A 26,425-nucleotide genomic window follows, 5' to 3' on the forward strand; every position below is an offset into this window, starting at 1 on the left:
GGAAAACAAACATAAGAACAAAATGAGGTTAACAAAGAAATAGAAAACATAAAAACAAATCAAACAAATGTGGGGCTGAAGAATAACATATTGATTGAACTGAAGCATTAAATAGAGAGCTTCAATAATAGACTTGACCATGTAGAAGAAATGGTGAGCCAGAAGACTGACCAAGTGAAACTATACAGTCAGAAGAGCAAAAACGAAAAGGAATGAAGAAAGCCCAGAACACTTACAGGACACCACTAAGAGAAACAACATATATGACTGGAGTCTCAGAAGGGGAAGAGAGAGAGAATACAGTAGAAAACTTATTTAAAGAAATAATAGCTGAGAAGTTTCCCAGTCTACAGACAGATTTGGACATTCAAGTTCATGAAGCTAATAAGCACCCTAAAATTTCAAGGCACATTATCATAAAATTGTCTAAACTTAAAGACAGAAAGAGTTTTAAAAGCAGCAAGAGGAAGGGCACCTGGGTGGCTCAGTTGGTTAAGCCTCTGACTCTTGATTTTGGCTCAGGTCATGATCTCACAATTCGTGGGATCGAGTCCCACTTTGGGCTCCATGCTATCAGTGTGGAGCCTGCTTGGGATTCTCTTTCTCCCTCTGTCTCTGCCCCTCTCCTGCTCACGCTCATGCTCTCTCTTTCTCAAAATAAATAAACATTAAAAAATAAATAAAAGCAGCAAGAGGGAAAATTTTTCTCTCACACAAGGAACCCCCTAAGGCTAACAGCAGGTTTCTGAGCAGAGACCTCGCAGTCCGGGAGGGAACAGAATGATATAATCACAGTGCTGAAGGAAACTAACCAGGAATACTCTACCCAGCAAAGTGGTACTTAAGAAATGAAGATGAAATAAAGTTTTTCCCTAGCAAACAAAAGCTGAGGGAGTTCATTACCAGATCTGCCTTATAAGTAACCCTTGAAAGTTCTTCAAGTTGAAATAAAAGGCTACTCATTAGTAACAAAGTCACAGATGAAAATCTATAACACGCTGGTTTAAGTTAGCATAGCCAGGTTCAGAATACTCTAACACTGTAATACTGTGGTATGTATTCTAGTATAAAGGTTAAAGGGCCAATGCGTTAAAAAAAACTATGGTTACAATAATTTGCCAATGGATACACAATATAAAAATATGACGATTATGGGCGGCTGGGTGGCTCAGTCGGTTAAGCGGCCGACTTCGGCTCAGGTCATGATCTCGCGGTCCGTGAGTTCGAGCCCCGCGTCGGGCTCTGTGCTGACAGCTCAGAGCCTGGAGCCTGTTTCAGATTCTGTGTCTCCCTCTCTCTGACCCTCCCCCGTTCATGCTCTGTCTCTCTCTGTCTCAAAAATAAATAAACGCTAAAAAAATTTTTTTAAATAAAAAAAAATATGACAATTATGACAACAACAAAGAGAGTAAAAAGGTAGGCAGTCAAAGTTAAATTATCAGTGTAAAATAGACTGTTGTATCTATAAGATGTTTTATGTAAGCCACACAGTAACCATAAAACATAACCTACAGGAGATTCACAGAAGATAAAGAGAGGGGAATCAATGCATACCACTATGGAAAATCATCACTTTACATGTGGCATGTGCATGGGGGTAGGGTGTGGGGGTGTACACACACAAGGAATATTATTCAGCCCTGAGAAAGGAAATCCTGCCCTTTATGTCAACATAGATGAAACTTAAGGGCATTATGCTAAGTGAAATATATCAGACAAAGAAAGAAATACACTGTGATATGACTTACATGTGGAATCATAAAAACGCCAAACTCATAGAAACAGGATAGAGTGATGGTTACCAAGGGAGGGAGGGGGAAATGGGGACAGGTTGGTCAAAGGGCACAAACTTCCAGTCACAAGATGAGTAAGTTCTGGGGGTCTAATGTACAGCATGGTGATTTTAGTTAACACTACTGTGTTAGATACTTGAAAGTTGCTATGAAAGTAGATCTTAAAAAAAAAAAAAAAGAAAGTAGATCTTAAATGTTCTCACCACAAAAAGTAAATGGTAGTCATGTGACTTGATGACGTTAGCTAATGCTATGGTAGTAATCATTTTGCAAAATGTATGTGTATCAAAACTACATACCATACACCTTAAACTCACATCATGTTATATGCCAGCTATATCTCAACAAAGTTGTAGTGGGGGTGTGGGGGGAGAGAATTCACAGAAAAAAAAAAAAAAAACCAAAAACCCGCACATCTCAGGAGGAAATTTCCCTCATGCACTCTCCTATAGCTGCCTCAACAAGTTTGAGATGATTTTAGTTTTTTCAATTTAAGTTTTTCATGATTTTACACAAAGCCATAATTGCATTGGAACCTTACTGATGTCCTACTTGAAGATGCTTTTGCATTATTCATGCATTTTTTTTACAATAGCCTCTTCATGTCTTTGAGTTCTTTTAGTTGGAGTAGGAAATGCAAACAAATCAGCAAGTGGACTTAGCCCTTGAAAGCTTATGTCCAGCTGAGTAGTTATGATATCAATTACATCATGAAAAATTCCTTTTACCTAAAAAACCGCTAGAGCTCAGAGGGTTGCAGTACTATTTCCAAGCATAGGACAGACTGGGTGGGGGTTGGGGGATGTAGGTCTCTTTTAAGTAACTTTGGACGCTGGCAAAAATTGGGGGAGTCTTTTGATATGAGAAAAATATGCATTTGTCTTTAAGGTAACATGTTGCCTGTTATGTATTAAGAAATTGGCTTCACCAAAACTTTTTTTGTCCATTGTTAAAAATCAACCAACTATAAAGCAGCTACCATAGTTCTGTTTTTGCCAATGACAAAAAGATTTAGAAATCTTTTTGGCTAAAAAGTCAGCAAAGATCAAAAAGTTTTCACATGTGATCTCTACATGCCAATGAGATCAAAGTGCACACATTATAATAATCCAATTGTGCAATACTCTACCAATGACCTGTAAATATTACATATTTGAGAAAGGCATTTTTTTTTCAGTTAAAGAGTGAAAGTATAAATTAGGTACATTTAACAAGTCAATGATCTATTGTTATTAGTTAATATGCTTTTTCCCCATTTTGTAAAGTTCAGAATTGCAAATGCTTGGCCAATTAGACACAACAGAGACAGAACTTGGATGACACAGTGCAAGTTGACAAAAATGATTTATTACCCCTTTGTCATTGAAATAACTACTATATATGCTCTAATATTTACGGTTTTTCACTTATTTTACTATGCGTGGCCTGGACCAAGCTAAAATATGTACACTAGCACAATATTGTAGCCAGATTAAAAAAGAGAGTGAGCGAGAGAGAGAGAGAGAGAGGAAATAAGGAAGAAGGGGAGGGAAAGTTAGGGAGGAAAAAAATCCAGCCAAAGTTGAATTCTAGTTAAGTGCAATTTATTTATTTATATATTTGCTAATGATATCATACCAATTTTCTAATGCATTCACATATACATTGGTCATGATTAATCACACTGAAACCTTTACCTGAGCCTCTGTTTAGTTTTGACACTACAATGTCGAATAGTCATTATTTGTTTAACATCTGTCTTCTGCATCAGATGATGAGAGAGATGATGAGAGATAACACTTGTGCCATGGTCAAGATCAAATATATAAAATCTGTCTCCTCCTCTATACTTTAAACTCTGGAATGTCAAGGACTATATCTGCTTCGTATACACACCAAGCATTTAGGACACAATATCTAAACATTTATTCATTCAACAAATAGTTATTGAGGAGCTTCTCTGCACTGGGTAAGTTGTAAGAAATACAAATCTAGTCAAATTAAGTGGAAAAAAAAAAAGAGTCTGGATGCTTTCTCATTTTCATCCTGTCATGTTTCTTCGCAACCATGCCATTCTCTTCACCTGGTCAGCTTTCTCTAATACTCTCTTCCCGCATAATCTGGGAGTACAGGAACCCCAGAACTGGCTGCCCCAGTCCCTCCTCCATGAGACTTGCAGCTCAAGTAGCCACTACAACCTTCAGCTTTGGTTTTAATTTATGAGAAGAGTCCGGTAAAAATAGCCCACCATTTTCAAGTCATTGAACTAATTTCCTGCGAATTAAATTTCCTCTCTCATGTAACCAGTTGTAGCCAGCAAGAAGACACATATTAGGATCAAGGTGTATAATTGCAGAAGGAGATTCCATTAGGAGTCTTTCCCTTTAGATGAAGCTGGGCATAGGGCAGATAACCCAGATAAATCTAGTTAAACTGTGTTTTTAGTTAAGATAGTTTTATTTTTTACTGTTCTGTCACAAATATCTGGCACATAGTAGTAGTAAAAAATATTTGTTGGGGCGCCTGGGTGGCTCCATCAGTTGGGCATCTGGCTTCGGTTCAGGTCATGATCTCGCGGTTTGTTGGTTCGAGCCCCACGCCGGGCTCTGTGCTGTCAGCTTGGAGCCTGGAGCCCACTTCAGATTCTGTCTCTCTCTCTCTCAGCCTCTTCCCTGCTCATTCTCTGTCTCTCTCTCTCTCAAAACTAAAATAAAACATTAAAAAAAAAATTTGTTGAGGGGTGCCTGGCTGGCTCAGTTGGAGGACTCTTGATCTCATGGTTGTGAGTTCAACCCCCATGTTGGGTGTAGAGATTACTTAAAAATAAACAAACTTAAAAAAATATTTGTTGAACTGATGCTAGGTTGTGATATATTACAGTAGTCCTCCCTTATCTACGGTTTTACTTTCCATGGTTTCAGTTACATTTGGTCAACTTCTGTGGTCCATAGGCATCTCATCCTCCTTCTGACACGTGGTCAGAAGGTCAATGTTAGACTAAGTCACAACACCTACAGCCTTCACCTCACTTTCTCTCGTCACATAGGCATTTTATCATCTCATAGTATCACAAGAAGGGTAAGTCTAGTACAAGAAGATATTTTGAGAGAGACTACATTCATATAACTTTCATTACAGCATATTGTTATAATTTTTCTATTTTATTATTGTTGTTAATCCCTTACTGTACCTAATTTATAAATTAAATTTTTTCATAGGTATGTATGTATAGGAAAAAAACATAGTATATACAGAGTTTCGTACTGTCCAGTTTCATACATCCACTGGGAGTCCTGGAATGTGGCCCCTACTGATAAAGGAGGGACTACTGTATTTCTTTTAAGATTCATAATTATATGGGATGGGGAAGGAAAGTGGGGGGAAATCAAGTAACAGGTGCTGAGGTTTTAGACTCTGGAAAGATACGTAATGCTCCCAGGATGAGTAGAGTTAAAGCTGGAAAGTTATATTTAACTTTCTTACTCAAGCATCTCCTTTAAAACAAAACCTTTTATCAAATCAATCTTTCAAAAATCAGTTAAAACGGAAACCAGAAAGACTCTACTACATAACATCTCAGAAACTCACTGCCCACTCTAACTATCCTTGAAGATGTGTCACATTGTAAAAATGCCACAAGATTGTATTTTCTCCTTTTCTGATTCCCTTTAGAACTTAAGTTATTTAGAATGACATGAAGAATTGTATTAATTTCAAGACTAAATAATCAAGGAAACAAACCCTCTCTAATAAATTTCCCCTTAGAAAGCATGGTGTGAGGTGGAAAAGCCTGATGGCTAGACAAATGTTACAGAAATGTTGGCAGAGATGCCCTTTGCTTCATGTTAGGAGCAAGCAATTATTTTTCTCTTTGTTCTTTTTGAAGGGCCCCTCTAGTGCCCAGAGAAGCGTTTATTAGCCTTTCCCTCCCTCCCCTTCAAATAAATCAAATTTTGTAAAGGGTGATAAAACCAAGGCCAGATGTGTTCATTTAAGCCAGGAATTCAAGCATGCCAGTCATTAGAGAATGTTGTGAGCACCTCTACCTGGGTGTTCCCCCCAGGAATACAGGTACTATCAAGGTCTCCTCCCTCTCACACAGAGATGCAGTGAAACTCAACCTGAAGACTTAACATCAGTACACTCTTTAAGGATCCTCAATTTCAAAAGATACAATGGCATGGATACATGAAGCAAAGCAGAATTCCTATGATACATTTTATATAGGAAGGCTTGGAGGATTCAGAAGCTGTTCTTGAAAGACCACACCTATCTTCCAACTGTAATACTTTGTATACAATGCAACTATTCAGACTGTAGCTGAAGAAGGCTCTATGACTTATAGGTAAGGAGAGTAGAATTGAAATGTGTGGTGTCTCCTTCAAACTGAAGTCATGGTATTATTTCACTTGTTAGCAACCATTGGAGATGGGCTCGGATACGATAAGAATAGCAGAACTCACTAGAGAGGTCATCAGCTGCTTCCCCTAATCACTTTCTGGGTGCTGTGACCTCCAGCAGCAGAGGCATTTATTCTCCAAGAGTATTCTGCCATCTTGAAAGCCTATGAGCCTTGTCGGTCCTCACTGTGTGATCAGCTGCCAAGGTAACTGCCAGTGCAATCTTGAGGATAGATGAGAAGTTATACTGACAGGATAACATTTCAAGGTCTCCTAATCCTTGTGCCTGATTACATGAGAAGATCACCAGACCAGCCCAAGTATGGGAGGTATTTCTACAAAGGGATAAGATTACGGTTAAGTGTCTCAAAGGTCCTGCCTTTTTAAAGAAGTACTGACTTTAGTTAGAGGTGAGTCACCAGATTGAAAGGATTATTTCTCTATTTCAGGACAATGACCTCAACTGTCACTTTGTAATTTCTCTGAGAGTTCCTCTTCTTTGCTCTTGGCATTTCACTTACATTTCCAGATTTTTTCTTTTTTAAAATCACTTTCCTGTAACTCTTGATCTCTCTCACTAATCCTCTCATCCTTATGCCTATTTATGTAAGAAGTTCAGATTCCACATCTCCCCTAAAGACTCCACACATGTGAATCATCTTGATGGGAGAAATCACAGATACCACTTTGTTTCACCACTGAGCTACCTCATTTCCGGGCACTGGAAAGCCCTACCTACCTGTACTTCATAATGCCCTGTTCCTCCACAAGAACAAAAAGAAAAATAACTTCTTGCCCCCAACATGAAGCAAAGGGCATTTTTTCTATAGCATCTGTCTAGCCATCAGCATTTTCCAGCATTCCATGCCTCAAGGCATTCCCAGAATCAAAGGAGACACAGATACGTAACAATTACACTATGACTCATTAAGTACTATAATAAAGGCGTCTACAAGGTTCAGAAGAAATAGAGGATGGTGCATTATGAAAAAGAAGGTAATGTTTGAACTCACGGTTGACAATATGACCAGGAGTCATATATAAAACTATATATATCTTATATATAAGTGAGAATATCAGCAAACATTCCATTCCAGAGGTAGGAAACAACATAAGGAAAAGCATGGAGGCTTCCAGTGAGCAATTGCTGAAATTGTTCTGGGTACTACAATGACATCTGAAAATGTAAGTTTTGTATCTTTTACATCTGTTGTGTATAATACACACAAATATAGTATAAAGTATATACAGGAAAGAGCAATCTTAAATTAACTTGGGCATCGCTTTATATTAAAGCTACATGAGATAAATAACTCTTCCCCACTTATGATAACATAAAGACTTTCAGACCAGAGCTGGAATACAGACTGATACAAAAACGTCCCATTCTCATGAATGGAAGTTGTGATGTTATATTATTCATAAAAACCATGAACTCTGAAGATGATAAGACAAATAGCGTAATTGTATCAGAAAAGCAACCATTTGCTGAATCTCACCAATTTATATACATGATGTCACTTACTCTGTCGCCACAATAGCCCTCTGAGGTAGATATCCCCATTCTACACTACAGAAACAAACTCAGAAAAGCAATTCATCATGACATAAATGACAGAGCTGAGATTGAAATCCCAGAATTGTTTCATGCTATGGAATCCTACCTCTCATATACCTCTAAAACCCTAGCAGGAACCAGCAAATGCTCATTAGGATGAAGATTTTGACCGTATAACTAACTATACACATATATGTAGCAACATGGCACAGGAGAAAGAACACTAGACCTACTGTACCAAGAATCAAGAAGACAGAATTCTAAGAAGAAACCTTGTGATCTCTACTATGTGACATTGGATAAATTACTTACCCTTGAGTAGGTTAAACTAGTTAATTTCTAAGACTCTATCCAGCTTTACAAGACTAAAGTGCTCCATTATTAACTGTCACTCAGTATTTTTATGACAAGGGGTTTAAAGCTCTTGTGATAGTTTCTTCATTCATTTTTCTTCATGAAAAAATAATCCCTACTGAGCAATTTGGTTGTGGAGATTAAATGAGGTCATGGGCATGAAAATGCCTCGTATCAAGAGTGGCATAATGCAATAAACACTGAGGAAGTGTTTCCTGACCCTTAAGCTGCAGTTAAGTTAGTGCAAAGCAGCTTTAAATGCTAGTGTGTAAAAAAGCCCACATTTATATCTGAGAGATCTGAGACAATGTAATGAGAAGTATATAGTTCTGGGCCAGATTTACATCATGGCTCTGCTACTTCCTTGCAATAGGAGTTTATGCAAATTACTTATCTTCTCTGAGCTTTGGTTTCACATCAGTAAATGAGGATAATCATCACGTAGGGTTAGTGTGAAGGCTAAATGAGCAACACTTAAAGGATCAAATCAGATAAAATTTAGCACAGTGTCTGGTGTCAGTAAATGTTAGCTCTATTACTTAGCCAGCATTTTCAACTTGGACAAAACTCTTATTAACAACCAAGGTCAAATTTGACCTTTATGCCCATCTCAAGTTCTGCCAGCTGGGCCTTGCTTCAGGTTACACACAAAGACCCTTCCTTGTACATTTTGGCTGAAGGTAAAAATTAGGAATGAGCTGAAGTTCAGCTTCAGCCTAGGAAGTTGTGCATTATCTGCCCCTCAGATTCAGCTCGTTTTTGCAAGATCTAACAACCGAATGCCTGCTCCAACCTGCTTTCTGGCACCCACAACTCGTATGTGATCAATGACCATGTAATTATATGGGTTACGGTCATACCTAGTTAGTATGGCATCTTGATTTAAGATTAATAATTGAATATCCACTTTCAAATAAAGATACACGTTTTAGATGTAACTTGCAGTGGAGATCTCCCTAAATTGAATTCTGTCAGTTCAAGTATGAATGTGCCTTTAGAATCCAAGTATTTCTTACATGATACTTGCTGTAAAGATTCTCTTTCTGCTGCAAGGAAGATGCTGAAATTGGTGTACATGCTGTTACAGACAATATGCAAATGGAAATTCAGTTACATTGTTCCACTGTCAGATTTTTAGAAGCAAAGTTTACGAAAAAATTTCTTCTCAAGTAATTGTGAGGCAGTAAATGTATGCAAAAGTATTAAAAAAAAACTGAACAAGGGCAACATACTTTAGGTTTGATTCTGGAAATATCATCCAAAAATGCATGAAGTTTCAGTTTGTGAGAATGCTTTAATGAAATTTTATCATTACTACTAACCCCCAAAACTTCATATCCAGGAGTTAAAAAGGAAATGCCTTTAACTTAGTTACTGGTGGAGAAAAGGTAAATCTTAATAATTTGATAGCAAAAAAGCGCACGCACACACACACACACACACACACACACACACACACACAATTTGACATTAACTTCATGAGTTGCTCTCCACTCTACACTTGCAAGTAACTATTTAGTATTTTAAACGAGTGGGTTAACATGAGCACAGGAGCAATTTAGCAATTGACAAAGGTGAGAAATGATTGCTTCTGAACTATATTAAACTTTAAAAATATAACTGATGTGATAAAATTATAATAATTTTTGAATAAAATTTGTTCATGTATTTTAGAAACTTATATTTTATAATAGTGATTTTCAACATAGGCCTTGGCCAAATACTAATTGCAAGACTAGACCATTGAGCATTTGGTCAGTACATACACTGTGAACATGACTTAACCATATACCACAGTTAAGATAGGGCAATCACCAGGTTGCTTATCCAGTATAGCCCCATCTTCGGGTCACTCATTTCCCAGGTTTATGGACCTTGTGCAAGAAGTTGACCAGAATCTGTCCATCCATCTAACTCTTTCTTCTTATACTGTTTTTAAAGTTCATTTATATTTATTTTGAGAAAGAGAGCAGGTAAGGAGCAGAGAGAGAAGGAGAAAGAATCCCAAGCAGGCTCCGTACCTGTCAGCACAGAGTCCTGCACAGAACTGGACCCCAACTAACTAATTTTTTTAAAGTTCACTTATATTTATTTTGAGAAAGAAAGCAGGTAAGGAGCAGAGAGAGAGGGAGAAAGAATCCCAAGCAGGCTCTCTACCTGTCAGCACAGAGTCCTGCAAAGAACTGTAACCCAAGAAGTGTGAGATCATGACCTGAGCAGAAATCAAGAGTCAGATGCTCAACCTACTGAACCACAAGGTACCTCCATCCATCTAACTCTTAACGCTAAAAGAAAGTAGTCAGGTAAAGGTTAAGGTGGTTGCACTTAATTGGAAATGAGACATGGCCCTCTCTGGCTAGGTTCCTCACTTTAATTTGCTAATTTATCCTATTTTGTTATTTTTAGGTCAAAATGACAGCTGAAAACTTTTCTTGGAAATGAACCATATTAGAGTTAGGCATGCTTGATCTGAAATGTTAATGACAGTAATACGTATGGGAAGTTTGATTCATACAAGCATCCAAACCTTAATATACTTAAAGCAACTTTCCCCTCTGAAAATAACATCAAGTAGGGTCAATAAATACTAATTTTCCAGGGTGTCTGGGTGACTCAGTCCATTAAGCATCTGACTCTTGATTTCAGCTCAGTTCATGGGATTGAGTCCCATGCCGGGCTCTGTGCTGACAGAGTGAAGCCTGTTTGGGATTCTCTCCCTCCCTCTCTCTCAAAAACATACTTCATTTTATTTTTTAAAAATTTACTTATTTAAAAAACATATGTTAATTTTCCTTTCAATCCAACAGGACCAGATAATCATTTTTCACTAAAGATTACAACATTTAAAATTTCAAACAATCTTATTCCCAAAAGACAAAGGTCACAGCAAATCTTTAGAAAGAGAGGCATGGTGTCTACTTGAAAATTAAGGTCAATGCCTTCAAATGAAATGGTGGTTTGTGCTCAAGTGGCCATAAAGAAGAGATGAAGGACAGATGCGGAGTTACTACTTTAAGGATTACTCATTCATAAACATTTTTATGAATAACACAGCTGAAGTCACCCAAAGGCAAGTCACTGTAACAGATTGCTGGGCCTGATTATATGCAAAGTAATTAGTAGATTATGATGCATTCCTGAAAAGAACTTGAGCTTGATTTAGAAGGTCTAGTGATAGGTATATAGTAGACTTTACCATTCTCAGATTAATGCCACAGCCTATCAGTGAATTTACTTTCTTTCTTTCTGACCAACTTACCTTAGACTGGATTTGTGAACTGTGAATATATAAGCAAAGAACAAAGAAAGAAAAAGAAGTAAGACAGACCAAAAAAGTAAAAGAGTTAGCCCACCCAATGAGGCTTCTACAACAGAAAAACTAATTGGTATACTTCCTTTTATTCCTCATATATGTTAAGTTTGTTCTTGCCTTTGGACTTTACCTTCACTGTTCTCTCTGCCCATTTCTGACTCCTTCTCATCTTTCATGTACCAGCCCAAATGATTCCCACAGAGGCCTTCCCTGATGACACTTCCTAAGTAGTGCCTCAAGCAACTCTCTCCCTAACTCCCCAGCCCATCATCCTGTGTATTTCCCTGTCACTGTCAGAAGTTTGCTCTTTTACTATCTACCATTAACATGCAAACTTAACTGAAAAAGGGGAACTTCTCTATTTTGTTCACCACTATATCCAGGCATCTAGAAATATTTGCTGAATACATGAATGGAAAACAGGTAGGAAATTATTAGGAGAGTGCCAGTGACTTTGGAGAGGATCCAAAATGGAAGTCATGGGAATCACTTGTGCCAAGTTCCATGATTACCTTGAAAAGAGAAGGGGAAATTAAGAGCAAAGTTGGAAAAAAGAAAAAAGGAATAAATAAGAGTCTAATAGAGAAGGAAAAAAGCCCCATTTCAAATCTAAGGCACTGTTTCATGTTGTAGACTCTGGGTCTGGAGTTCTCTCTTGTCCAGCAAGAGAGCAGGACTCAGGATTAGAATGCCAAGAGAGGCTAATGTCCGGGAGGAAACAAGAGCCCTGAGTAGGGGTCCTTGCTCCATTTTAACTAAGATCAGAAGGCTTACAAACGTGATGGGTGTGAACAAAGAGACAATGAAATCTTGAACATTAATTTATGGGCATGGGGGAATGGGGGTTTTAAAGATATGTGGTGTTAGGGGTTTGAGTCAACATAAAACAAAATTCTGGCGCCAGGCAGAAGGTTATTTACAGTGGACAAGAAAGACAGAGGATGCTACCTCAGGGTCAACAAGGCACCTTTCTTCTGCTAATTAGCTCTGCTCTGAGGTCTATAGACCTGTTTACCTATTTTGGTCCTTCCTTCCCGTGAAAGCAGCTTTCTGCTATTATACTAAATTGGGGGGCATTTTTGCCCTGAATACCTAATCTTGTTTACCTCATCTTGGATGTTTTCATCCTGAGATTTCCTATTCCTATGCCTTTGTCCAATATTGGGGGCCTTTGCCCCATACCTAATCTTATTTACCTCATCTTGTTTACCCAAACGTGGGTGTACATCCTATGGCTAACTCTTTATGCCTTGTTAACCCATCCGTGCAAGCTCATGGAATTCCTAAGCTTATTCCCCAGTTTCACTTACTGACGACTACGTAGGGGTACTGCTAGCTTAGATGAAATTTATCTCATCCAGCCAATATTTGCTCAACTGCATCGGATTCTCCTTACTATCATACTATAATAGAATAAGGGAATTACAATCTTGGTGTAATTTCAATTGATTCTTACATTCGTACATTTAAACTGTACATCTTTTCATTCTTTAACAGGTATATATACTCTTTTTGTAGCCATGCTCTTCTTAACTTGGATGTTGGAAATAAATGTCCTCTACTTCTAAAACTCAATTAAAATTCAGTTATCAAAGCAGTTGCGCCCTAACATTAATTACTATGCACTATTAGTATATTTTAATAGCCATATCACTACACTCAAGACTGAACGGGGAGCTGTTTTCAACCCTAACTATATGTACTAAAAATGTTTAGATATGCAAATAAGTGTTCAACTAGTATTTTAAAGTAAAAGCTTTTGAAAGTAACAAAACGGGGGAGCCTGGGTGGCTCAGTCAGTTAAACATCTGACTCTTAATTTAGTCTCAGGTCATGATCTCACATCAAGCCCCACACTGGGCTCTGCGCCGACGGTGCACAGACTGCTTGGGATTCTCTCTCTCTCCCCCCCACTTTCCTCTCTCTCTCAAAATAAACATTAAAAAAAAAAAATGAGAATGAAAGTGAGTAAAGAAATAAAAGTAACCAATTAACAGAGATTCTACCTCCTTAATAAACAAGGATATGCAAATTAAAGCAAGAGGGGTGTTTCACCTTTTGAAGAGGCAAAGGTGTGTTGGCAATAACAGAGAAAAATATATTCACACAATTGCAGGAGTAAAACTGATACAGTCGTACTAGAAGGAAATCTAATATTATGTGTCAAAGTTTAAAATGTGTACATGCTTCCACCAAGCAATCTTGTGAGAAATTATCCTAAGGAGACAAGTTCACCAAGATATAGATACAAGATATTTATAATGAAAACAAGAAGTTGCCTAAATGTTCATCCAAATGAAATTATTAAATTAGTCACAGCATATGTGGAGGCATTAAAAAAAAAAGCAAAGAACTTTTCAACTATTGAGTGAAATAAGCAGAATATAGGGCTAGCATACATGGTACCATTGCAGGATTGTACAAAAAACAACAAAAACAGTATGTTGTGGTTTAAGTTTAGAGTAAAAAAAGTTAAGACAAAAAAAAAAGACAAACAAAATGTCAGAAATAGTACTGTCAATTTACTTTTACCTTAAATTTTCCAAGTTACCTTTGTTTTTTTTTTTTGATAGATTATTAAGAATAATCAGACACTAGTCAGTCAGTCAGTCAGTCAGTCAGTTTGGGTATATGAGGAAAAAGGCCCAGGCAAGAAAAACTTCACAAGACTATGAAGGAGTGCTATTTTCTTGGCCTGAACAGAGGTAAATAATGGCATATGTACATGCGCCCTACCTCATTTTAACCAAGTGCACATATTCAAATGCCTACTTTCCCTCTCAGGATATCGATTACCAACAAGTTATCACCACTCTAGGATACTAATATTTCAAAATAAACAACATTTAGTCTTAATTTTAACTGCTCGCTGCATCATCAGCCTATTTCAAGTCTAAAAGTATTCTATTAAAAAATCCTCACTGAACCACTGAAAATTTTCAACAGTGACAACTATTCCCTGCTTTAAATATAAACTGGAAAAATCATACACAAAATAGCAATATGATAATCTTGTGGCACCTCAATGTCATTCTACTCTCTGTATCTGAACAAAGAAGAACGTTCTATAACTGAATTCATGGTAGCTTTCTTTCCTCTTCACATGTTACGTGTATACTATAAGAAGTTGTGAGGGGCGCCTGGGTGGCTCAGTCGGTTAAGCGGCCGACTTCGGCTCAGGTCATGATCTTGCGGTCCGTGAGTTCGAGCCCCGCGTTGGGCTCTGTGCTGACAGCTCAGAGCCTGGAGCCGGTTTCGGGTTCTGTGTCTCCCTCTCTCTGACCCTCCCCCATTCATGCTCTGTCTCTCTCTGTCTCAAAAATAAATAAACGTTTAAAAAAAAAAAAAAAAAGCTGTGAAAAAAGCTCTATTTGATACCCAGATAGGAAGCTGCTGAGAAACAGGTTAGTTTTTAAACAAAATGAGCTCCTCTGCCCTCCATGCCAACCACTAAGCAGGTCTTTCCCATTTATTCATGATTGATGTAGTAGTTCTCAGCAACATGTGTGCTAGTTCCATAATCATTCTATTCCCATTCTTTCATCTAACTGTCCATTTGGTCACATAAACAATTAGTAATGTGATGGCACAAATTTCCTTTCAGTTCTTAATTTTTAAAAAATGTTATGTGATTTTATTTTCCAATTTTGTTTAAATTTTTTTTTCCTGTGGAGTGTTTTTTCAAAATATTTAAGCAAAGTTTGTGACAGCTGACCTGGCATCAAATGCTATACTTAGACATTCCTAAAGTTTATTTTAAACTAAGTTGAAACTAAAACTCTCATATTATTGAATACATTTCTAGAGATACATAATTAAGGAAATAATTCAAAATGGGATACAGTCTAGTGTTTATTTTATGTTATGGCAGGTACACTTGAATTTCAAAAATTTAAAACATATAAAAAGTGGTTAGGGACTAACATTTGTATCAACAATTGATAAATGTCTAAGATTGTTTATTATACAGCAGGGTACAATGGTAGTGCTAATGCCAGTAGGGCACCATGGAAGTTAGTCTAAAAATTATCACCAGGCTTTATACAAGCAACAACATATGCTGCTGTTTTAGAATTTCCGGACATAGTCTGCTTCTAATGCTAAGCAGTCCTTTAACATTTTTAATGTTATATAGTGTTACAGTATTTAGTTTGGCAAATGTTTCAAAATAAAGTAGAAATGTATTCATAACATCACAGAAATGCACATCCAGTTTTGTTTTCAATAAGAACCATAGGTACAGATCAGAACTCTTCCCTATATGAAATAATTTACACACAGATGAATGCTATAATATCACTATCTAAAATAATCACTAAATACAATTCTTTTTCAGAAATAAACAAGCAAAGGGTTTTTTCATTTTCAAATATCAAAAACATAGAGATAATGTATGCTTTCCAAACAATGATATTCTAAAATTATAGGAATAATTTTAGTGAATTCAGTGAAGGTAAAAGCTAAATCAACCAAGTATACTGTAGTACAACCATATTAAATGAAACCAATGATCAGAAAATACAATCGTAGGAAAGAAATTGATAATCCACAAAACTGCTTTTCAGGCCTCAAGGTAAAACAGTTCCACAGTTTACAGGTAAAACCAAAGCAACAAAAATGCGTGCTTGTCTTCAATAAGTAGATATTTTATGCGGAAGATGTAACACTTTGTTTGTAGACAGCGTGGTATGCATTTCTCAGCAAGACATAAGGAAAACAAGATTCCAAAAGATCCATTGTCAGGAATGGGGATTCCTGCACAATCTGAAAAGTTGCAAAAATTCATCAAAGAATTAAAGTTATTTATAATGGGAACATTTACTCATAGCCAGTAAATCATAATTTCTATAGTGTTCTTATTAGAAATTGATAGAAAATTATTTTCCTTTTACTTTAAAACCTGAAATATAAATGGGTCACAATGTTTTGCTAGCAAAATGTCTAAAATCACCACTTTTCAATGAAGTCTATTAATCAACAGGAATATATTGAGCACTTTCACATTTGCCCTCAACAGTACACTAGACATGCAAGACAATACAAACATATTCAAAATATGGTCCATATCATCAAGTCCCACTGGGTTCCCAAGACTAAGTAAAAAAGCCAAATAAACATAAGACCAGCTGTAATGAAGTGGAAAGCCAGGAGTTCAAAAGGGATGAAAGATTAATGTGGGTCAGAGTAATGAGGAAAGTCTACCTAGACAAAGAGTATAGCTATGGCGTATGCTAAATCATAAGACAGATACAGATCTCTGCAGGAAAAGGAAACTATTTCAAGTGAGGGAAGAGTCACATGGTAGAAACAAGCATAGCTGGTTTGGATGGTGAAGAGACAGCACTGACTAGGCATAGAGAATCCAAGAATGCAAATCTTTTATTTTGTTGTCTTCTGATATGGATGCCATTTGGTAAAATACAAGTGATGTCAGTCTTTCCAGCAATATTTAGAAAGAGTGAACTGAACAGAAGGGATCAAAAAGGTACTTCAGCTCTTACTGGTATTTAATTACTAAATCCCAAGAAAAGACTATCAGGAATAACAGAAACTTTGTTGTTGTTAATAAAAAATAAAACGAGACTTACCATATCTAGCAGTAAATAAACAGATTCTCTATTTCTTGTTGTTGTTTTATCTGTCTCCTGGCCAATTTTCAGTAGACTGGAGGATGCAAGCTTAAAGTATACAGACATTTTAAGTAAGTTTTAATGTTCACAAGTTACTTGTTTATTTTCAGTATGCTTCAACTTATCATACAGCTACATATAAGATAATGGACAAAATTCTAAGGCAGTCCAAACATTAGCTTAGAAAAAAAGAAGATCATATTGCAGAGCTCTAGGAGAGATCTGTTAAGGGAAAAAATGTCAAATGGCTCCTTGATTTTAATGCCTGCCTTCACCTGGTCCTCCTTCCAGAAAAAAATAAATAAATAAAGAGAATTTATTCTGTTGTATCTGACCGTTATCATTTTCCTCATAAAATGTCATGAGTTCTGCTATTAGATTATACATACCGCCAGAAATTCTTTCAGTCGGTCTTCAATGCTTCCTTTGTGAATTGTAAACAAAGCTGCAGCGATCTGGTTGATGGCTTTAGCCAAGCAATGTATGTTGTTGCAGTGCCCTGAGAAAGTGCAAATAGGGTTTGTGGTTTTTGCGAGACCCCAAAATTTCAAATAATACATAAAAGGCAAGTCTTTAATGAATGACTTCACAATCTACATACTGATGCAAAAGAGTTATTAAAAAGAGTTGGGACACAGCCTGCCTTGCTCTCCTTTCACTGTTATGAGGACTAGTGCCTTCAAAAATACTATGGCAAAAAAAAAAGCAACAAATGATTATGCCTGTGTTGAACAGGCATATTTTCAAAAAAATCCCTAAAAGAAATTATACATTAGTTTTATATTCTCTCTGAAACCTAAAAAAGAAGTTCTCAGCTGCTTTACATTTTGTCAATCTTCAAAACAATCTTAAGAGTTGGATACTCCCTCACCATCCCCTGTCACACACAGTCAAGCACCCAAAGGTTCACACACACGCATTTCATATATCAAGATATGGAAAGCTTAGAAAAAGAAAATCAACTACTCAAGGTTACAAAGCTACTTAAGTGGCTAGTAAGTTAACCTACATTCTATCATAAATGAACATTAATTACTTGAAGAGTATCTATTATATCAAAACTCCTGACCTTTTCATTGCCAAAATAATTTTAAACCACTATTACCTTCTATAGCCGGGCTATACTGAGACATCACATTACTAGCCAGTGTCGGCAAAGAAACTGCCACAAAGACCATAAGGAGGCAGGCAATTTTATATTCTTCTTCTGGACTTATGTTTTCTAGGAGAGAAAATTAAGAATAAAACCAAGGTACTTCTTTAAAATTACTTGAGTTAATAATTAAACCAGAAAAAGTAATTTTAATTTTTGTATAAAGTACATTACTGAGCTTCTACAGAACTAATCAGAACTATTATAAGAAATATAGAACAGAAATAATATACATCATTGGTTATTATCACTACTCAAGCATATTTCGAGAACCTCTAACAAAAAGACAATTTTTTTAAAAATTGTAAGATTGTAGGGTAAAAACTGTGATTAGGATAAGTGGAATCCTAAAATTTCTTAATTATTTATTATTTTAGAGAGAGACAGAGAGAGCGCGCGCACGCACTAGCAGGAGACAGGGGTGTAGGGGAGGGGGAAGAATACCAAGCAGGTTCCACGCTCAGCATGGAGCCCAACACGGGGCTGGATCCCACAACTCTGGGATCATGACTGAGCTGAAATCAGGAGGATGCTCAACTGACTGAGCCATCCAGACACCCCCTAAAATTTCTTAAGTGTAAACTGGTAAGTAATTTTTTTTCAAATGTTTATTTTGAAAGAGAGACAGACAGACAAGCAGGGGGAGAGGCAGATAGAATCCCAAGCATTCTCCACACTCAGCGTGGAGTCCAGAGCCGGATGCAGAGCCTGATCTCACAAGCATGAGATGATGACCTGAGCCAAAATCAAGAGTCAGACACTTAACCAACTGAGCAACGCAGGCACCCCGAAAACTGATGTTACTTTATTAAAAAATTGTTTATTGTTGTTTAGAAAATTTATTATATCATAAATACTCTGTAATGTCATTTAAAAAATCCTTACTTTTTTTCTAGAATTGATATAAAAGTGATTTGAAGTTTACTATTACTATTTAAAAGACATAAATGTGGAAAGTGGAGATTTCCAACCTCTCCATTTTAGAAGACAGAAGGAACCAGTCATAAATAAAAATAACTAGCACCGCCCTAAGTCTTTTAAGACCTAATCCTTTGTAAAACATTTATTGTAATGTGTACTAAAATTGCATGTTACCTAGGCACTTGAATCTGGTGCCTGGGAAATTCTAGTTACCCTACTATTCATCCCACCACTTATATGTAAGAATTGAAAGAGCCAGAATGTGTTTTTAAAATTTAGTTATGGGAGCACCTGGCTTAGTCGGTTAAGCATCTGACTTCGGTTCAGGTCATGATCTCACGGTTCGTGGGTTGAGCCCCACATCAGGCTCTGTGCTGACAGCTCGGAGCCTGGAGCCTGCTTTGGATTCTGTGTCTCCCTCTCTTTGGTCCTCTCCCTCCCTCCCTCCCTCACTCTCCCTCCCTCTCTCTCTCTCTCTCTCTCTCTCTCTCAAAAATAAACATTAAAAAAAACTTTTTTAAATTTAGTTATGAAAAATGTAACTGTGGCAAAATGAGTAATCGTGGCACTCATGTGACTATAAATTAACATATTGCATGAAGAATGAGACAAAAATCAATGTTAAATAAAAAAAGAACAGATTAACCCAGCCAAACATGCTAGGTGCAAGAGGACAGGTATGGGCACTTAAGTATCAGAAACAGATAAAATGTTACTTACTTTGTAGAAAAATCTAGAAATATCTACAGCATTCTGGGTATTACATTTCAAAGAGCTGGACTTACAATCTTTTAAATGTTTAATACAATATAACAATGTACAGACTCTATGGTAAATAGCTCTAGTTCAATGAAAATAGGACACCCTTTTCCAGTTATCAATTATGTTACCTACTGGGCCATCTCCATTAGTAAACAAATGTTGCTAGTTTCTTTCCTGAAAAGAATTCGTCTCTTGATTTTTTAAAAAAAAATGTTTATTTTTGAGAGAGAGAGAGAAAGAATGCGAGCATGCATGCAAACGAGTGGAGTTGGGGCAGAGAGAGAAGGAGACACAGAATTCCAAACAGCACAGAGACCGACGCACGGCTCAAACTCATGAACCACAAAATCATGACCTGAGCTGAAATTAAGAGTTGGACGCTTAACCAACTGAGCCACCCAGGTACTCCAGTCCTTCTCTTGATTTTATTCCTGCCTCTAACTACTGTTAATTTCATTTCTTTGCTCCCTTTTACAGTAAAGTTCTTGATAGAGTTGTTTTATACTGATTATTTCCTATTCCTTTTTCCAATTCGCTTGAAAGCCCTAACAGCCTTTTGCTCCAAAAATTCTACTGCTCTTGGCAACATTACCTATTGCCCATATTAATTCTACATAGTTGATCATTTCCTCTCCACTTTGCTGGAAGCTACTCTTTCCTAGTTTTTCTTCTCCTTCATCCATCCTTCTTTCTCAGTTTCTTTGTTGGTAGATCCTCCTCTTGTCCTGGAGTTCTTAAAGTTGCAAGTGTCCCAGGGCTCAGACCCTGATCCTCCTCAACTAACTGATCTCAGTAATCTCATCTAGTCTTATGGTTTAAATATCAACCCTGTATGAGGACTATGTTCCAAACACCAAAAATAAATAAAAATAAAAATATAAATCAATCAATAAATAAATAAATAAAATGCAAGTTTGACATTCAGCAGGCATTTGAGTAAATAAGTACCACATCTATATCTGTGTTGCCCTGATAATTTTAACTAAGACTAATATGTACTTACTAATGCATTTTACCTGATTTTTGTGAGGAGAGAGCTACCACCAAGGCAGGATCAATCTCACAAGGTAATCCAGCAGCTGATGATAACTCATATACATTCATTGCAACCTGATGAAATATGTAAGAATTACAGAGTAAGAAATCTCACTTTAGTAAGAAACGATAATACTGTTTAAATTAGAGTCTACCTACACCACCACTAGATTTCAAAGCTTAGGTGAAACAGGAACAACAGCACAACTAACCTATAATGAACAACTGTTATTACTTCATGATGTACTGCTTGTTAGAACTTCCTGTTGTTAAGGCCCAAGAAAATTTGTATACTTTCTGTATAAAATGCCAACAAAATCAGCTTAACATTATTTTTTTTGGAAGTATGGATATAATGTATCAAGTCAAAGATAAATAAATGAACAAAAGCAAATCAAAATCACTGAACTTATATTTACACTCATACTTATTTAATGAAAAACTGTGGTGGTTCAATGACTCATCATACCATAGCCATAAATATGGTAAATTACTTACCATAATAGAATTTTTTAAAAATTTATTTTGAGAGAGAGCGAGTGAGCAGGGGAGGGGCACAGAGAGGAGAGAGGGAATCCCAGGCAAGCTCTACACTGTCAGTGTAGAGCCCCACACAGGGCTCAAACTCAAAACTGTGAGATCATTTACCTGAGCCGAAATTAAGTGTCAGATGCTTAACTGATCGATGCACCCAGGAGCCCCCATAATAGATTTTTTTTTTAAGTAAGCTCCATGCCCAACGTGGTCCTTGAACTCACGACCCAGAAATCAAGAGCTGCATGCTCTACCAACTGAGCCAGCCAGATGGCCCATCATAGATTTTTAAGGAGTAATGACTTAAAACCCCATAAAGGAATTTCTAATGACTAAAGTAATTCTTTTTGGTGTCACATATGGATTTCATGTCTTTAGGAGATATATATATATATAAAACCACCTACATAATTGGTTACCTCTGATAGTGCTACAAAAAAATTCAGTATAAAATATGAAGTAAAACTGTGTATCTTAAAATAAATAGAAATTGCCATGGATTAAGTTCTAGGAAAACATTTTTTTTTTTTGTGATCCACAAAAAAAATTACTCCACTCACTCTACACACAAAAAATAACTCAAAATGGATTATAAACTTAAACATAAGAGCTAAAACCACAGAATTCTTAGAAGTAATATAGGTATAAATTTTTCAACTGTGGGTTAGGCAACGGTTTCTTAGGGAACCAAAAGCAGAGGTAATCAAAGAAAAAAAAAAGACAAATTAGGCTTCATCAAAATTAAAAACTTTTGTGCTGCAGAAGATATTATTAAGAAAATGAAAAAAACAGCCCACAGAACAAGAGATTTGCAAAGCATGTATCTGTTACTGGACTTGTATCCAAACATATAATGAATTTTGTATCTCAGAATTAAAAAGGCAAACAAAACAATCCAAGTGAAAAAATGAGCAAATGATATGAACAGATATTTTTCCAAAGATACACAAACAGCCAATAAGTAGATGAAAAGACGTTCAACATCCATCATTTCAGGAAAATGTTTAGCAAAACAAGGAGACACCATTTCATACACACTAGCATGGTTATAATTAAGAAGACAGACAGCAACAAGTACTGACAAGGATAGAGAGAAAGTGAAACTTTCATACACTGCTGCTGGGAATGAAAAATGGCACAACCACTTTGAAAACAATTTGGCAGTTTCTCAAAAGGTTAAACATAGAGTTTCCATATGACCTAGCAATTCAATTCCTGGCATATACTTAAGAGAAAGGGAAGCATATGTCCACACAAAAACCTGTATATGGATAGTCACAGAAGTATTATTTATAATAGCCAAAAAGTGAAAACAACATAAATGACCATCAACTGATGAAAGGATAAATGTTGTATATCCATATAATGGAATATTATTCAGCAATTAGAAATGAAGTATTGATACATGCTACATCAATAAACCTTGAAAGCATTATGCTAAGTAAAAGCCAGTACCAAAAGACTACACATTGTATGATTTATATGAAGTGTCAAGAATAGGCAAACTTACAGAAACAGAAGGTAGATTAGTGGTTGCCTAAGGCTGGGACTAGGAACAATTAGGGAATTACTGCTAATGGGCATAAGGTTTCTTTCTGGAATGCTCTAAATTGGCTGTGGTGATAGTTACACAACTCTGTGACTATAAATAAAGCTATTAAAAATACGTATCAGTCGGTTAAGCATCCGACTTCGGCTCAGGTCATGATCTCGCAGTTTGTGAGTTTGAGCCCTGAGTCAGGCTCTGTGCTGACAGCTTGGAGCCTGGAGCCTGCTCCGGATTCTGTGTCTCCTTCTCTCTTTGCCACTCCCCCACTTGTGCTCTGTCTCTATCAAAAATAAATAAATGTAAAAAAAAATGTTTTTTAAATATGTATCTGGAGGACTGGTGGTTGCCAGAAGGGAGGGGGACTGGGCAGATGGGTGAAGGGAAGTAAGACGTACAAACTTTCAGATATAAAATAAGTCACATGAATGAAAAGTACAGCATAGGGAATATAGTCAATAATGTTATAGTAACTTTGTATGGTGACAGATGGTAGCTATACTTATCAAGGCAAGCACTTCATAATGGGTATAAATGTTGAATCATTTCATTGTACATCTGAAACTAATGTATTGTATGACAACTATACTTCAATTAAAAATAGATTAATTTAAAAAAATACATGTTTGGTTTTTTTTTTAAATATGAAGTTCTATTGAAAGTTTGCTAAAAACTAAACATAATTATGTTGGTGCTAAGAGAATTAAATAGTTGCTCAGAATATTGATTAGTATTCTCATAATCCACACACCAGTGTATTCTCAAGGAAGGATTCTTTAATGTTTTAACTTTTTTTTCTACAGTTGTTTCCACTTAACAATTTTGCACTAATCATCATACATGGTTTTCAATTATAAAATCGTAGGACAATCATTGATCTCAAATGTTTATGCAAAGCACTGTGGGAGAAACAAAAATATAGAAAACACGGTCTTCAAAATGTTTACAACTTAGTATAAATTTAAAAGGAAAAACACAATTATAATGCAAGGCAGAACTTATTTAACTCTACAATGGATAAACAAAAAGTTGTCTGATAATAATAAGAAAAAAATCCTTTATTGCCTGGGGATCAAGGAATGTTTCTTAGAAGATGGCAACTCAATCACACCTTAAAAGATAAGCAGGATTTCAAAAGGCAGAAACAGAAAAGGGCAAGATTTGCAGGTAGAATAAATGAGAGGATGACACAGACAGATGTGAGCATGCACATTGGGAAGAACTAGTTACCTCACAGGATACATATATGAAGAGAGGGGCAGAGGAAGAAAAGGAAAGGGAAGAGCACTGGACAAGGATGGACAAGCGATGAAAGATAAGCCTCAGAAAGTGAGAGGCTTCAATCTGAGAAGACTTGAGTGTCATAAAAAGACTTTAGCGTAACTTTTTCAGTCACTGCATTTCAAAATATGAAACAGAAAATAATCTTTCCAAGACACATGAAAGTTTAGAAAACATATACATGAGGTCACTTACTGGATGTGTAACTACTGGTTAATTAATGCTGGGAGTAAATAAGTGAGTTGGATTTCATGATCAAAAAATTTTCAAAACAAAAATCATAAACTCACATGTGGTTACTAATCTTCTCTTATAGTCATAAAAACAGGATATTAAAATTTTATTATACCCTATAATTGACATTCTTTTATAAGACTTTTTAAACATCAATTAAAAAAAACAGATTGAACTTTACTTTACTTAAAACAAAACAACTCCTATCTCAATGGCTTGTTTTTCTTATTCTGCTAACAATGACCATGTATAAAAAGCTATAAGCTTAAGGAAAAAAGACCAATACCAACCCACTTTACATTGCTATAGGTGACCAAGGAAGATGAACTTTCAAAATGCCCACACAGCATTTTAGTGCTGAGCTCTCAAAGATGTATTTTCAAAGGCCAGCATGCTAATTAATCACTCTAAAACAGAAACTTTACAATTGTTTTGAGTTTATTAAATTTTATTTCATATGTAACTCATATTTCATTTTAGAAAATGTTAAAATCCAAATAGAAGTTTTATTACCTTCATATCAGTTTCTCTTGGAATGTGATCCTTGAAATCTTCAATTGAACTTACAAGAAAAGGAATGTGGTAAGATAAGACCTAGGCAGGACAACAAATAAAAATGTAGACTTATTTTTAAATGGCAAATCCTAAATTTATTAAATATTACCATTCAATTATTTCTAGTTTTCATAAAAATTATTTTACTTTTTCTATTTTCACATGATTTTCTAAAGTACTAAGACACAGAGAAATGAAATATGTTTGATGCCAAGCTGAGTAAAGCCAAAATGGAAAATGCTTAAATGAAGAGTGAAGTTGAAAATGTAGTAAAGTATCTAGGCAAACTATACCTCTCACCCCCAATTTCAATACCAAAATAAAAAATAAATTTAATAACCCTAATTTCTACATATTTGATTATATATAACTATGAAAACTGGAATTTTAAGTAACTTTTAATTTCTGGGAAATTAACGGATTATTTGACTGGATATGTACTTATAATGGTTTCTTACATCTCTAAGTGCTTCTTGTGCCAATGATCGGAAGGACAAAATTACACCAATTATTGTCATCCTCTTCAAGACACTGTCAACAGCTAAATTGGAAGAAAGGAGAGGAGAACAACAGGAATTAGAGTCTTTCTTAACTTTGGAGAAAACTTTTAGTTATAAAATTCCCATGATAAAAGGCACAATAGCAATTTGATTAGAACAAGTGATTAAAGAGGCAAAGGTACTGAAAGCTGATATTAAAACTAAGGAAATTATAGTTTACTTCATATGGAGTACACACTATTCTTTAAAATGATTTAGATAGTTCACCAGAATCTTGAAATAATCACATAAGCAGCCACCCAGATAATCCTCTCAGAAATGGTAGAAGTAGGAGGGTGGAGAGAGAGACTCGGGGAGAAAGAGAAAGTTGTCAGAGTGGACAGGAGTTAAATGCCCAGAGGTCTCAGAACATGGAGATGATAAATTCTTAAATTGTTGAGGTGTGGAGAGTCAAGAAACAAAAAATGACACCGAGATCACAAGCAGTTTTGGTAAGACCAGGGTGCTAAAGACTATAAACAGATTTGATAATTTACATTTCGTTAGAAAGCATTATTCTGAAAATTATTATTATATATTCAGTATTAAAACTTAACAAAATCAAGGCAATTAGAACTGGAAGGATCAATACTTTCATATTTTAAAAAGCCAACAAACATTTACTGAATTATTCCTGATATATAAGGCATAATACTGTATAATAAGAACACAAATATAAACAGAATAATAATCTAGACATTAAGTAACAGTCTAAACGGACTGTCAAGAAAACTAAGAAAATATAATCCTATTTATGAGATAAAAGATATACAGTTGACCCTTGAACAACACAGGTGTGAACTGTGCAGATCCACTTACATGTGGATTTTTTTCCACA

General features: G+C 36.0%; 1 protein-coding gene across 4 annotated transcripts in view; it reads right to left on the minus strand.

Annotated features, from left to right (window-relative positions):
* Positions 1–15,231: 15,231 nt before the first annotated feature.
* The window catches only part of NCKAP1 (NCK associated protein 1), a 109,454-nt gene continuing 98,260 nt past the window's right edge, over positions 15,232–26,425 (minus strand). For all 4 annotated transcript variants that reach the window (XM_086719101.1, XM_025912573.2, XM_086719100.1 and 1 more), the window contains 7 exons: positions 25,507–25,589; positions 25,007–25,087; positions 20,880–20,973; positions 18,133–18,249; positions 17,417–17,526; positions 16,986–17,075; positions 15,232–16,161 (listed from right to left, as the gene is read on the minus strand). In XM_086719101.1, coding sequence (XP_086575227.1) covers positions 16,045–16,161; positions 16,986–17,075; positions 17,417–17,526; positions 18,133–18,249; positions 20,880–20,973; positions 25,007–25,087; positions 25,507–25,589 — 692 coding nt within the window. In that variant the 3' untranslated portion in view covers positions 15,232–16,044. The remainder of the gene's footprint in view (positions 16,162–16,985; positions 17,076–17,416; positions 17,527–18,132; positions 18,250–20,879; positions 20,974–25,006; positions 25,088–25,506; positions 25,590–26,425) is intronic.

The sequence above is a fragment of the Puma concolor genome, chromosome C1 (assembly GCF_028749965.1).
Source record: "Puma concolor isolate L17-30 chromosome C1, mPumCon1.1.hap2, whole genome shotgun sequence".
Taxonomy (NCBI): domain Eukaryota; kingdom Metazoa; phylum Chordata; class Mammalia; order Carnivora; family Felidae; genus Puma; species Puma concolor.